A 16170-nucleotide genomic window follows, 5' to 3' on the forward strand; every position below is an offset into this window, starting at 1 on the left:
GTATACTGCTCCCCCGCTCCCCACTACTACTATGGCAACCAGGACTTTAATAGCGTCCTGGCTGCCATAGTAACACTGAACGCATTTTGAAGACGGATCCGTCTTCAAATGCTTTTCCGGATCCGGCGTGTAATTCCGGCAAGTGGAGTACATGCCGGATCCGGACAACGCAAGTGTGAAAGAGGCCTAAAGCTGACCTACAGCAGTGAAGAAAAATGGCTGGGTTGTTATGGAAACCTGGTGTAAAACGGTATGTATGTGGAGACTAAGGGCCTGCGAGCTTCTATTGGCCGATAAGGACATGTGACTGTGTGTATGGCAGGCTTCTGTTGGCTAATGCATTTTTTGGGAATATCTCAGGAACAGTACGCTCTAGAGAACTGACACCTGATGTACCTGTGTGCCAAATTTCGTGATTGTAAATGCGATGGTGCGGATTCCTTTAGCGGACACACACACACACACATACAGTCGTGGCCAAAAGTTTTGAGAATGACACAAATATTAGTTTTCACAAAGTTTGCTGCTAAACTGCTTTTAGATCTTTGTCTCAGTTGTTTCTGTGATGTAGTGAAATATAATTACACGCACTTCATACGTTTCAAAGGCTTTTATCGACAATTACATGACATTTATGCAGAGTCAGTATTTGCAGTGTTGGCCCTTCTTTTTCAGGACCTCTGCAATCCGACTGGGCATGCTCTCAATCAACTTCTGGGCCAATTCCTGACTGATACAACCCATTCTTTGATAATCACTTCTTGGAGTTTGTCAGAATTAGTGGGTTTTTGTTTGTCCACCCGCCTCTTGAGGATTGACCACAAGTTCTTCTCAATGGGATTAAGATCTGGGGAGTTTCCAGGCCATGGACCCAAAATGTCAACGTTTTGGTCCCCGAGCCACTTAGTTATCACTTTTGCCTTATGGCACGGTGCTCCATCGTGCTGGAAAATGCATTGTTCTTCACCAAACTGTTGTTGGATTGTTGGAAGAAGTTGCTGTTGGAGGGTGTTTTGGTGCCATTCTTTATTCATGGCTGTGTTTTGGGGCAAAATTGTGAGTGAGCCCACTCCCTTGGATGAGAAGCAACCCCACACATGAATGGTCTCAGGAGGCTTTACTGTTGGCATGACACAGGACTGATGGTAGCGCTCACCTTTTCTTCTCCGGACAAGCCTTTTTCCTGATGCCTCAAACAATCGGAAAGAGGCTTCATCGGAGAATAGGACTTTGCCCCAGTCCTCAGCAGTCCATTCACCATATTTTCTGCAGAAGATCAATCTGTCCCTGATGTTTTTTTTGGAGAGAAGTGGCTTCTTTGCTGCCCTTCTTGACACCAGGCCATCTTCCAAAAGTCTTCGCCTCACTGTGCGCGCAGATGCGCTCACACCTGCCTGCTGCCATTCCTGAGCAAGCTCTGCACTGGTGGCACTCCGATCCCGCAGCTGAATCCTCTTTAGGAGACGATCCTGGCGCTTGCTGGACTTTCTTGGACGCCCTGAAGCCTTCTTAACAAGAATTGAACCTCTTTCCTTGAAGTTCTTGATGATCCTATAAATTGTTGATTGAGGTGCAATCTTAGTAGCCACAATATCCTTGCCTGTGAAGCCATTTTTATGCAACGCAATGATGGCTGCACGCGTTTCTTTGCAGGTCACCATGGTTAACAATGGAAGAACAATGATTTCAAGCATCACCCTCCTTTTAACAGGTCAGTTCTGTCATTTTACCCCAATCAGCCTGACATAATGATCTCCAGCCTTGTGCTCGTCAACATTCTCACCTGAGTTAACAAAACGATTACTGAAATGATCTCAGCAGGTCCTTTAATGACAGCAATGAAATGCAGTGGAAAGGTTTTTTTGGGATTAAGTTAATTTTCATGGTAAAGAAGGACTATGCAATTCATCTGATCACTCTTCATAACATTCTGGAGTATATGCAAAGTGCTATTATAAAAACCTAAGCAGCAACTTTTCCAATTTCCAATATTTATGTAATTCTCAAAACTTCTGGCCACGACTGTACACTCAGCTTTATATATTAGATGACCATTCCTTCCTGGGGAGAACTTCTCTGTATGACTCAGTCATCCCCCCTTTAAGCTAGGGTCAATGATTATAGCTGTGTCCAAATGGAGCAGAGCTGCAGTGTAAAGACTGGAGGAAGGACAGAGGCACAGTATAATAGGAAAGGGAGGTGGATTATTGACTACCTGGCCAATCAAAGAAATGTACATTTTAGCCTCAGTTAAAAGGCCGTTCAGCAGGACATCTGAACGCCCTCATAGCGCCGCTACAGGGGGAGCTCGGCTCAGATATGCAAATCTTCCGCTGACTAAGCCGCTTACTTAAATGTGAAATTAGGTCTTTTGATCTCTCGCAGCGAGACGTCTTCATATTAAATCTCTGCACACGATACAAAGAAGGTCTTATGAAAACAGAGGACTCATTAGATTCTTACACAAGAACGTTAATTTTTTTTCCCCATCAAGTGATTTCAGTGTTAATGGAATTAAAGCTTGGAGGGCGATCCGGGTCGGAGTCCGAGGTCATGGCATTGCAAGGCGGCCATTACCACTGGATAAGAGCGCCATTCTCAAAAGGGCTGCAGACAAGATTTAGAAAAGTGGCACAGACATTTCAGTTACAGACTGAGCATGCTCGACCAGCCAGCTTAACTACAGGTCGCAACGTAACCCTGGGCAGCGGCCCATAAAGAATCAGCAAGTGGTGAAAGATTATGTGGAAAACTAGTGAAAACATTTAATCGCTAGATATAAAGAATTAAAGGACTTTATTTTGTATTGCATCATTTAATGGGAGTATTATTTTTAATACTGGAATACCCTTTTAAACCAGTTCAAACCAGTGGTGGAGCATGAAACGACTTGACAAAGTGACTGGTGTATTAAACCAATGGACAACAGGGACAGATGCATTAAATTACTGGACTGCCAAATCAATCAACTGGACACCCGAGACTAAGGGGATCAAACCAGTGGACACAAGGGATCGATGCACCAAACCAAGTTTGTTTTTAACCAGGTGTCACTTTAAACTGGTTAATTTATGTACTGGGCACTAGGAATTGGTTAAGTAAACCACAGGACACCAGGGGCAGGTGCCTATGAAACCACAGGACACCAGGGGCAGGTGCCTATGAAACCACAGGACACCAGGGGCAGGTGCGTATGAAACCACAGGACACCAGGGGCAGGTGCCTATAAAACCACAGGACACCAGGGGCAGGTGCCTATAAAACCACAGGACACCAGGGGCAGGTGCTATAAAACCACAGGACACCAGGGGCAGGTGCCTATGAAACCACAGGACACCAGGGGCAGGTGCCTATGAACCACAGGACACCAGGGGCAGGTGCCTATGAAACCACAGGACACCAGGGGCAGGTGCCTATGAAACCACAGGACACCAGGGGCAGGTGCCTATGAAACCACAGGACACCAGGGGCAGGTGCCTATGAAACCACAGGACAGCAGAGGGCAGGTGCATATGAAACCACAGGACCCAGGGGCAGGTGCATATGAAACCACAGGACACCAGTGGCAGGTGCATATGAAACCACAGGACACCAGGGGCAGTTGCATATGTAACCACAGGACACCAGGGGCAGGTGCATATGAAACCACAGGACACCAGGGGCAGGTGCATATGAAACCACAGGACACCAGGGGCAGGTGCATATGAAACCACAGGACACCAGGGGCAGGTGCATATGAAACCACAGGACAGCAGGGGCAGGTGCATATGAAACCACAAGGACACCAGGGGCAGGTGCATATGAAACCACAGGACACCAGGGGCAGGTGCATATGAAACCACAGGACAGCAGGGGCAGGTGCATATGAAACCACAGGACACCAGGGGCAGGTGCATATGAAACCTTTGAACATCAGGGACTGGTAAACCACTTAAAACCATTTGTAAAGAAAAGCAACAACAAATCACATTTCAGCTGTAATTTTGCAAGTGAAGAAAATTAAATCCAACCCCTATAATGGACCCCCCCCCCCCCCCATGTCCGGGCATCTCGTATCGATTATACTTACCTGCTCCCCGACAACCGCATCCCTATAGATCCCTGAACGGCCGCCGATGCATCTCCCTGTCACATGGATCAAAACATCCGCCGATGGGGGGAGCAGCCAATAGCAGGCCGCGTTGGTGATCAACCTCCATAGCGTTACCCACGATGCTAGGGAGGCTGGTCACAGTCACTGCCTTCTATTGGCTGCTCCCCTCCGTCGCCGGATGTTTTGATCCGTGTGACGGGGAGATGCAGTGGCGGCCATGCAGGATGCAGGGATCCGGAGGGATGCGGGTGTCAGTAGGTAGATAAATATGCGCTAGAGGAGGGGCCATTATAGGAACTGGATAACCCCTTTAAGTTAGTTTCTGTAGGTTTCCCGTCTCCGACACCACACTATCCCCTCGTTGCCACTTTTATCCCATTACCAGAGACACGAAATACCCATTGCTGTGGTCACACATAAGCATTTACATGGCACTCGTTTACTTCTCCTTTAAGATGAAGTTGTTCCCACCACCGGGATACTTCGAGCTGTAGGGTATTCCCATAGGACAACTTACCTGATCAGCACCAGCTTCACTTTGGAGGGAGCAGACTTGATAATTGCTGACGCGTTTTGGTGACTTTTTCCAAACAGAATCTGGTTATTCAGCTAAAATAAAAAGCAGAAATGTAATGAGCGCTCTGGGTCAGTCCTCATTGTCACAGTCTAACAGCTTTGTGAGCTGCGGCAGAGCACGGTACCCGCGCTGCACCGCCCCGACGGGCCACTGCGGGCTGGCACATTTCTCTTTGTGCTTTTAATTAACAAGATTATGAAAACTATGGCCTGATAGAAGTAACTATCAGCTTTGGGGGCAAAACCAGAATTTTAAACATCCGATTATTCATCGCTCCTAGATCTCTGCTTGCTGTCACTGAACCGGCACATGCATTTTTACATCCTGACAGTCTATTTCACTAAACCTGTAGCCTTTATTCTGTGCAATCCTCTATATGGTACAAATCTCTCTCCTGTCCTGAATTTGTTACAATGTATCAGTGCTGGTAAAATGTATCAATCTGCAGTAATGGCTGCTTGGCTCACACAGGATTGTTTAGACTGGATGTGATGTAATAGACCCCCAGATTGTGAGAAGTATTTGGACGGGTTCTCCAGCCACTGACAGTAAGCAGAGTTCTGCAAAACTAAGTATATTAATAACTTATATGACTGTTCATTGTATGATCCATTTTTGCAGTTCTACCATTTTTCCTTCCTATTGTCTTGTGATTTCTAAAGCCCCGAGAAAAATGTACTCCGCCCCGCCGCATCTTTACCTGCAACACGGAGTCGGCAGCACAAGGCTCCTGGGAGGCAGAGGCGGCAGTCAGCAGTCTACATTTTTTATTTTATTTTTTTTTACACATTTTTTGACTGACAGCTCCTCTTCCTCTAGAGCCTGAGCCGTGTACGTGTGTCTGTATAATGAAGGGTGACCTTTCCTGCAGTTATTTGGCCCCAATGAGGAGAGATTATCTCGGTGACACAATAAGATGCAGGTTAATGGCGACGAGTCACTTTCTATAAGCAACAGAGGATTAGAGGCCAAGCGACTTGTACAAACTACCCGCACAGCAGAGCTGGAGGCCGCGCTGTATAAACTGCTGACTGCAGCATAACGGCTTCTCTGGTACAAAATAGATTTTCCCTTAGGGTCCACGTTAAAAATAATGCCAAGATAACTGCGCAGATTACCGGGAAAAGTTCCCGTGAACACTCATTCCCGCCAATCTGTGTAAGGGTGCCGCAGATCATCCGATGAACAAGCGTTTTGCTCGTTCATCGGGTAAAACTGTAGTTTGCGCAGGCACCGAAAGGTCCCTTTAGACAGGACGACACAGCAGGAGATTGTCGGAAAGGACGCGTTGCTTCCTGACAATCGCCTGCTCGTCAGTGGAGGAGACACATTTACATGCAGCGATCTCCTCCACAGTATGGAAGGAGCAGTGATCACTAATGCCATTTCATGTCCTCATACAGAAGCGGAACGCTTTTTTAACGTGGACCCTAAGGGAAAATCTATTTTGTACCAGAGAAGCCGTTATGCTGCAGTCAGCAGTTTATACAGCGCGGCCTCCAGCTCTGCTGTGCGGGTAGGTTGTACAAGTCGCTTGGCCTGTAATCCTCTGTTACTTATAGAAAGTGACTCGTCGCCTGCTTGTCAGTGGGGGAGACACATTTACATGCAGTGATCTCCTCCACAGTATATGGAGCAGTGATCACCAATACCATTTCATGTCCTCATACAGAAGCGTTCCTTCCTGACAATCACTTGCTCGTCAGGAGAGGAGACACATTTACATGCAGCGATCTCCTCCACAGTATAGGTAGCAGTGATCACTAATGCCATTTCACATCCTCATACAGAAGCGTTGCTTCCCCACAATCGCCTGCTCTTCAGTGGAGGAGACACATTTACATGCAGTGATCTCCTCCACAGTAAAGGGAGCAGTGATCACTAATGCTGTTGCATGTCCCCATACAGAAGTATTCCTTCCTGACAATCACCTGCTCTTCAGTGGAGGAGACACATTTAGGCCTCATGCACACGACCGTATTTTTTTCACGGTCCGCAAAACAGGGTTCCGTTGTTCCGTGATCCATGTCAGTTTTTTCTTCCGTGGGTCTTCCTTGATTTTTGGAGGATCACCAGACCAGAAAAGTGAAAAAAAAATAAAAATCTAAGTCAAGTTTGCCTTTGAAATGATAGGAAAAAACGGACACGGATCACGGACGCGGATGACAATCTTGTGTGCAGCCGTGATTTTTCACGGACCCATTGACTTGAATGGGTCCGTGAACCGTTGTCTGTGAAAAAAAAATAGGACAGGTCATATTTTTTTCACGGACTGGAAGCACGGATCACGGACGCGGATGCCAAACGGTGCATTTTCTGATTTTTCCACGGACCCATTGAAAGTCAATGGGTCCGCGGAAAAAAACGGAAAATGGAACGGGGCGGATGCACACAACGGTCGTGTGCATGAGGCCTTACATGCAGTGATCTCCTCCACAGTAAAGGAAGCAGTGATCACTAATGCCATTGCACATCCCCATGCAGACTCGCCGTTTTCCGGCAGCAGAGTGTGATTAGACAGCGCCATCTGCTGCCGGTGAACAACGATTTTTGACCACATGAATGATCTATTACTCGATGAATAGAGTGTTTTGGTTGTTCATCGGGTAATCGGCAGCACCTTTTCACTGCTATCGAGTGTTCCTATGAACGCTCGTTAGTGATTATCTGGCTGCTTCGGCCCCTATATTATTGTTTCTAGGCAGCAGATTGTGCGGTCTAATCAGTGATCTGCTGCCCAGAAACAATGCAGCTATAAGGGGGCGAGCAATCGCAATAGAGACCCCTCGTCCTCATACTGTGGAAGTGACTGCTTCGCCTCCACTGAACAAGCAGTCGACTATTGGGAAGGAACGCTTCGTTCCCTACAATCTGCTGCTCATCGCCCCTGTGTGACACAGCCAACTGGATGTGCCTGCAGGGCAATACCTTGGGACCTTTTGTGAAACTACTACTCCCATCTAGTCCTGGCAGCTTACACTGACTCCCTGTAAGTGACTATAAAGTAGTGCTAGTAAAGTACTGCAGCTTGTTTTTTTCCAGATCGGCTGCTCTGTCAAGGCACAAGCCCAGCAGAATAAATCAACGCATTACGGAAGAGGCAGAAGTGGTTGGGTGTCCACATATCCAGTACTTCCCAAGTAGATGAGGGCTAAGTCTTGCTTCAGGCTGTCACACAATAATCTACTGCATGGTCAGTCTTGTGCTGAATGGTGCCCTATGCAACAATTTCTGCACCCCCCCCCCCAATATAATGTATAAATTCTATACCCTATAGTGCCTAATGATCAGTGTTATACAGAATTGCACTATACCAACCAATCTGTATACCACAGCGTTATACCAGTATACGGCGGTACAGTGATGACACCGTACACTGCAAAAATACTATACCGTATGGTGCCTAAGTAGCAATAGGAAATTACCATCATGCAGCGCTCACATATCACCATACCCTGCTCAAATAATACATCATACATTAATGAATAATAGTCATACACTGCTCAACTGATACCGCCACACAGTGCCAGAATAATGCCATCATATCCTGCTGAAACAATGGCTCCATATATAAAGCAATGTAATAATAGCGCCATTCAATGTGTAAATAATACTGCTACACAATATATATTGCAATCTGTGGTGGACACCACAGATGCCAAGCCACTGGCCGCTGGTTTTAGGCTGTAGTAGGGAAATGTTTGGGTGCCACTTAGGGTCCATTCACACGTCTGTATGAGTTTTGCGGATCCACAAAACACGGACACCGGCAATGTGCGTTTGGCATTTTGCAGACCGCACATCGTCGGCACTATAATAGAATATGCCTAACCTTGTCCGCAATTGCGGACAAGAATAGGACATGTTCTATTTTTTTTTCGGAAATTGAAATGCCGACCCGGAAGTGCGGATCCGCATTTCCGGATCTGGCCAGCACATCATGCAGCCCCATAGAGATGAATGGGTCCGCAATTCAGTTGCGCAAAATGCTTATGTGTGAATGGACCCTTATACTGTGCAGCCTCCGCCACAGGCTCCGTTAATCCATTTCGTTCCGTCTCTGCCGTCAGCCGACCTTAATACAACCTGGAAATCCAATTTACAAAACACCATTATATGGTGATTACAAATCTTCGCCTGAAATGCGTTAAATCTTCAAGGCTGCGAGTCTGACGGCCGGCATTCTTAAAGCCGAGGGATTTACACAGAAATGCAGAGCGGTGAAGCATCTGCTGCTGTTTATATGGAACAGTCCAGTCAATTATAGAGTTAAAATGTAACGAGGACAATGCAGAGAAGTGATGCAATTATATGAGATCATCTCAAATCCATCCGACTCCAAGGGCCTATAAAGTGGAGCAATTTACAGGCTCATCTACGAAGGAAGTCATCTCCGAAATGTATTTTAAAGAGAGAATCGCAGAGAGTGGGGAGACAATATGGTGATCACCACAGGGCTCCTGGCTTTAGGTGTCACCATCAAGAATAACAGTCCTGAGGCAAGATGGAGACATTGGGGGGCATGGACGCCACCGGCTTCCCGAGATTCCTGCTGGTAGACCGCACACTGGGGGATATAACAGGTCACCACAGAGCTGTAGGGGGCACGGAACTCAGAGATATTTGGCATACATTTATCTCAAAGCTAGACTTGTTCAAAGAGGAAGAAAAATCCTCAGGGGTGGGGTTATGCAAAGTAGAAGGCGGGGCAAAAGTTAAATAGAAACCTCAATAATACAAAAAGACCCAACTATAGAAAAAGCATGAAATATGGCTGATCTGTCCTCTGGACCTGTGTATCTAAGCTTATCATGTCTAATACAGTCTGTGGAGCCACTGTTTTTCAGTTTATCAAAGATACTGTCTGCTCAGTCAGTTTATCTTAACCTATCCTGTGTGATACCATCTGCTAACCTGGTGTACCTAAGCCTACATGTGATACTGTCTGCTGAGCCAGTGTATCCAAAAATACAGTCTACTGAGCTTGTGTATCTAAGCATGTCATTTTTTTAATACTGTCTGATGAGTTGATGTACCTAAACCTATTTTGTGTGACACTGCCTTCTCCCAACCATGCGCTGGCTTAGTGGTCCATCTAAGTGTGTAAAGTGTTATACTGCCTGCACAGCCATGTACCTAAGCCCATCATGTGTGATAGTGTCTGCTCAGTCATGTATCTAAGCCAATCACGTGTGTCTCTGTCTGGCATTGTCATGTTTCTAAGCCTATCATGTGTGAAACTGTCTGCTGAATCATGTATTTTAGGCTATTATGTGCGATACTATCTGCAGTCCTGTATCTAAGCCCACCATTTGTGACACTGTCTGCAGTATTATCACACAACATAACTCTGTTAAGCCTGTCACGTCTGATACTGTCTGCATAGTCGCATATTTAAGTCCATCATGTGTGATACCGCCTGCTGAGCTGGTGTATCTAGGCCTATCATGTGCGATACTGTCTGCAGAGTCACATATATAAGGCCTCTTTCACACGAGCGTGTCCGGATTAGGTCCGGATGCGTCCCGGTGTATTGCGGCAAACCAGTGCGAGTAGGTATGCAATTGCAGTCAGTTTAGACTGCGATTGCGTTTCGTTGTTCAGTTTTTATTGCGCGGGTGCAATGTGTTTTGCACGCGCGTGATAAAAAAAAACTACTGTGGTACCCAGACCCGAAGTTCTTCACAGAAGTTCAGGTTTGGGTTCAAGGTTGTGTAGATTGTATTATTTTCCCTTATAACATGGTTACAAGGGAAAATAATAGCATTGTGAATACAGACTGCATAGTACAATAGCGCTGGAGGGGTTAAAAAAAAATATACCGGTATATATATTTTAACTCATCTTAATCCACTTGTTCGCGCAGTCGGCATCTCTTCTGTCTCTGTGAGGAAAAGGACCTTTGATGACGTCACTACGCTCATCACATGGTCCATCACATGATCTATTACCATGATGATGGATCATGCGATGAGCGTAGTGACATCAAAGGTACTTTTCCTCACAGATGAAGACAGAAGAGAAGCCGGACTGCGCGAGCAAGTGGGTTAAGGTGAGTTAAAATATATATTATTTTTTTTAACCCCTCCAGCGCTATTGTACTATGCATGCTGTATTCAGAATGCCCTTATAACCATGTTATAAAGGAAAATAATAATGATCGGGTCTCCATCCCGATCGTCACCTAGCAACAGTGCGTGAAAGTCGCAACGCATCCGCACTTGCTTGCGATTTTCACGCAACCCCATTCCTTTCTATGATGCGTGAAAATCACCGCTCATGTGCACAGCCCCATAGAAATGAATGGGTCCGGATTCAGTGCGGGTGCAATGCGTTCACCTCACGCATTGCACCCGCGCGGAAATCTTCCCCGTGTGAAAGGGGCCTAAGTCTTACATGTGTCGTGTATCTAAGCCTATCATGTGCGATACTGTCTGCAGAGTCACATATCCTAGTCTTTCATGCATCATGCCGCCTGCCGAGCTGGTGTATCTAAGCCTATCATGTGTGATACAGTGTCTGCCGGGTGGCTTATTTTTGCTTGTGATCCGCCTCCCAATACTAGAGGCGCTGCTGAGATCATTATAAAGTTTCCCAATCCTCTTACCTCCAGCAGCTCATCCCCCACCCGGATCCTTCCATCTCCTCCGGCGGGTCCATCCGGATTAATGGCCACAATGAAGATGCTCATCCGGGAGCGGTCCTTGTTACCGGCCAAGCTGAGCCCCAGCCCATTCTTATCCTTCTCGAGCTCAACGATGTGAAGCTCCCCGGGGAGGTCGGCGTATCGCTGCCTGATCTTCTCTGCGGGAGGAAACACAGGGAGAGGCGGTCGGTCACGGGGAAGAACGGCAAGAAGAAGGCAAGGCGGATACAACAGTTGTGGGGTCAGATGGAAGGAGTGGGACTACAAGATCAGATTGTTTGTAGTCTGTAACCATGGAGACACATAGGTTGGCATAAGATCCTTCTACATAAAACGATAGGAGACGAAGTGAATGAAGGGAAGACAATGCGCAACATTGTTGCATTATTATATTGGCACACTGGCTAGAAGGGATAGACAGCATTGTCCTCCGCCTACTGACTGGTTACTAGGGATAACCTACCTAAAAACTGTGTTGCTATGCGGTGCATATCCCTAGAAACCAGACTGTTAGATACAATCTGGATTGACATTGCGCAGTCAACTGAGATGGGGCAGCTTGGTGGCAGCCACGTTCTGTGGGAGAGTGTTGTGGGAATGCTCTGTGACAGAGAGTAACAGAAGTCAATTCAGTTGTTTTCTGGCTTTATTTCCTTAGGTCTAGAGGCCTTCCTTAAGGCCCATCTGTGGCATTTATTGCAGATAATAAAGTCGCCCAGGTAAGGAAAATAGAATGAAAATGTAAAAAATTAAAAACGAGAGGAACAAAGCGAAGCTTCTCATTTAATGCCTCCAGATCTTAGAAGAGTGCTGCAATCATTCCCCAATCTGCCGGGTCGATACCTGTGACCGGGCACGTAACATCATTCCAGGTTTTTTTAGAAAAGAAATTGCCATGGTTACAGGCGACAAAAGCGGAAAGAAGAAAATACACACTGGCGGCTGATGATATGAAAGATTGCGAAAACTTAATTTCTTCTCAAAGTGAAAGCCACTTAAATTAAAAAAAAAGAATCGGCAGGAAGGAATGACCGGACGGTCACTGAATGTGGAGATACGAGGAAGCAAAATCCACCAATCATCCCGATAATGTGGATGTCAGCACACAAGCGGATGATGGCAGCACTCTGCACATACTGCTGCTACAGCATCATAAAGAGTCCTCCAGTATACCCACCATGTCCAGATCTCTACCGCCAAAGACTAATTATTAGCTCCAGAGGGAAACAACCAACTAAGAGAATGTTCATACATGGCGATCCTCATCTGAATGGGGCCCGCAGAAATCCAGAGGGACAGTATTATAGTAGTGTAATATTACTGTACATAGGAGGGAGTATTATAATAGTTATATTCTTGTACATAGAGGCAGTATTATAGTAGTTATATTACTGTACATAGGAGGGAGTATTATAATAGTTATATTCTTGTACATAGAGGCAGTATTATAGTAGTTATATTCTTGTACATAGGAGCAGTATTATAGTAGTTACATTCTTGTACATAGAGGCAATATTATAGTAGTTATATTCTTGTACATAGGAGGCAGTATTATAGTAGTTATATTCCTGTACATAGGAGCAGTATTATAGTAGTTATATTCCTGTACATAGGAGCAGTATTATAGTAGTTATATTCCTGTACATAGGAGCAGTATTATAGTAGTTATATTCCTGTACATAGGAGCAGTATTATAGTAGTTATCTTCTTGTACATAGGAGACAGTATTATAGTAGTTATCTTCTTGTACATAGGAGCAGTATTATAGTAGTTATATTCCTGTACATAGGAGCAGTATTATAGTAGTTATATTCCTGTACATAGGAGCAGTATTATAGTAGTTATCTTCTTGTACATAGGAGACAGTATTATAGTAGTTATCTTCTTGTACATAGGAGGCAGTATTATAGTAGTTATATTCTTGTACATAGGAGCAGTATTATAGTAGTTATATTCTTGTACATAGGAGCAGTATTATAGTAGTTATATTCTTGTACATAGGAGCAGTATTATAGTAGTTATATTCTTGTACATAGGAGGTAGTATTATAGTAGATATATTCTTGTACATAGGAGGTAGTATTATAGTAGATATATTCTTGTACATAGGAGCAGTATTATAGTAGATATATTCTTGTACATAGGAGCAGCATTATAGTAGTTATATTCTTGTACATAGGAGGCAGTATTATAGTAGTTATATTCTTGCATATAGGGGACAATATTATAGGTAGTTATTTGTAGCATTTATATCTCTCCTTTATTAGATGTTTTATATAAAGCAGGCAACTGTTTAATGATATGATACAGTCAGAGGTACAGGAATGAGAAATCATCTTGCCATTATTTTGATCTCTTCACACTCCAGTATACACATCACTGAGAAATCGGGAACAGCTGAAAATTACATTTAGCTTCTTTTTTTTTTTTTTTTTTATCATTTCCTGCCTTTGCAACTGGTAATGGAACTCAGCTCCCATGGACTATTTTTTGTGTTTTTACCTCAACAAATTTTGCTAAAACCTTACTGGCACAGTAAGGAATATGATTATTAGGGTGGAAGAGATTTAGCTTTTTTAAAGAATATATTACTTGATTTAAAATGATATTCCGGACTTTTGATTTGATGGCTTATCCTAAGCATAATAAATGTACACAGTGACCGCAGCAGCAGAATAGTGAGTGCAGCTCTGGAGTATAATACAGGATGTAACTCAGGATCAGTACAGGATAAATAATGTAATGTATGTACACAGTGACTGCACCAGCAGAATAGTGAGTGCAGCTCTGGAGTATAATACAGGATGTAACTCAGGAGCAGTACAGGATAAGTAATGTATGCACACAGTGACTGCACCAGCAGAATAATGAGTGGAGCTCTGGAGTATAATACAGGATGTAACTCAGGAGCAGTACAGGATAAGTAATGTATGTACACAGTGACTGCACCAGCAGAATAGTGAGTGCAGCTCTGGAGTATAATACAGGATGTAACTCAGGATCAGTACAGGATAAGTAATGTAATGTATGTACACAGTAACTCCATCAGCAGAACAGTGAGGGCAGCTCTGGAGTATAATACAGGATGTAACTCAGGAGCAGTACAGGATAAGTAATGTATGTACACAGTGACTGCACCAGCAGAATAGTGAGTGCAGCTCTGGAGTATAATACAGGATGTAACTCAGGATCAGTACAGGATAAGTAATGTAATGTATGTACACAGTAACTCCATCAGCAGAACAGTGAGGGCAGCTCTGGAGTATAATAAATGACTCTGGACATTGAAATCTTGTAAATGATGATGACCTGACACACAAAGTACATCAGAAAGTTGCAGAACTGCTCACAGTATGACTACCAATCTTTATGTAGATAAGACTGGATGACCCATGTAATAGGATGGAAGGTATCAGGGGCCCCAACATATCTACACTGGATTCCGGCTCAAAGCATAAAATACCAGGAACCAGCTTTGTTCCACACTTCTAAAGGGGTTTTGGCTAGTGATGAGCGAACTTCATGTTTTTAAGTTCAAGTCTGGGTTTTCTGACAATTCTGTTATAGATTCCGTTACCACGGGCCATAACGGCATTCTATGATGGAATACCTTTAAGAGGCATTCCGTTTTGCATTCAGTCATGATAGAAGTCTATGGGCCCCATAATGGATCAGTCGGCTCGCTTATGCATTCCGTCACAGAACGACACAACGACCCGAACGACAAACTCGAACTTCAAAACATGAAGTTCGATCATCACTAGTTATGGCTTAAAGTTCGACAGCGTGCAACAAAAAGGTTCATAAAGTTCTGCCGTAAAGTTACCCAATAAATAGGTGGAAAAAAAAACTTGGACTGGACCAGAGGTCAGCATCCTCCTGCACTCCAGCTGTTCTAAAACTACAACTCCCAGAATCCTCCTTTCACTTCTGTGGGAGTTACAAGAACAACCAAAAGAAAATGTGGATGCTGAGAGTTGTAGTCTCACAGCAGCTGGCATGCTGAAGGTTGCTGACCCCTGGATTAGGCAGTCTATTGGTATGCTGGATTTATCATCCAGTATCAGCCATTATAATAAACCTGGCTCGTCAAAAGTTTCATGGTGTAAAAATTTGGATTAGTAAATCTGCCCCAAGTTCTCCAGACTTTTGTAAATAAAGGTTACAGGGGATGATCAAGATCAGAAAAACATGGCTGATTTCTTCCACAAACAGCGCCACCCTTGTCAACAGGGTGTGTCTGGTATTGCAGCACAGCTCAACTGTTGGGAATGAGACTGAGCTGCTATAGCACACACCACCGTGGACAGACGTGGTGTTGTTTTTGGAAGAAAGAGGCAATGTTTCCTGAAAACCCCTTTTTGCGTAATAAGAGGTTCTGTAACTTCCTAATACACAATGTTTTCCTTTCTTTTTTTTTTCGGGTTTAATAGCTCTGCTTGCTGTCAGCTAGCTGAGACAATATTATTTCAACACAAAAGACGCTGATCTGTACCGATCTGATACTTCCAGCAGCTGAGGGTTTGGCCGTGTCCGTTGCTCCGTTTTTCGTGATTTTCTGCGGACCCATTGACTTTCAATGGGTCCATTGAAAACTTGGCTAATGCACTGTTTGTCATCCGTGTCCGTGATCCGTGGTTCCAGTCCGTCAAAAAAAATATAACCTGTCCTATTTTTTTCACGGAAAACGGTTTGCGGACCCATTCAAGTCAATGGGACCGTGAAAAAATGCGGAGGCACACAAGATTGTCATCCGCATCTGCGTCCGTTTTTTTCCTATCATTTGCATGGCAAACTTGACTTAGACTTTATTTTACTTTCCTTTATGTCCGGTGGTCCTCCAAAAATAAAGGAA

At 44.6% G+C, this 16170-nt stretch overlaps 1 protein-coding gene across 1 annotated transcript in view; it reads right to left on the reverse strand.

Moving 5' to 3' along the window:
- PATJ (PATJ crumbs cell polarity complex component) overlaps positions 1-16170 on the reverse strand; it is a 195574-nt gene that overhangs the window by 47363 nt on the left and 132041 nt on the right. The window contains exons 29-31 of the mRNA XM_044302377.1: positions 11278-11474; positions 4611-4702; positions 4476-4497 (exon numbers count right to left, since the gene is read on the reverse strand). Of these exons, the coding sequence (XP_044158312.1) occupies positions 4476-4497; positions 4611-4702; positions 11278-11474 (311 nt within the window). The remainder of the gene's footprint in view (positions 1-4475; positions 4498-4610; positions 4703-11277; positions 11475-16170) is intronic.

Source organism: Bufo gargarizans, chromosome 7 (assembly GCF_014858855.1).
Source record: "Bufo gargarizans isolate SCDJY-AF-19 chromosome 7, ASM1485885v1, whole genome shotgun sequence".
Taxonomy (NCBI): Eukaryota; Metazoa; Chordata; class Amphibia; order Anura; family Bufonidae; genus Bufo; species Bufo gargarizans.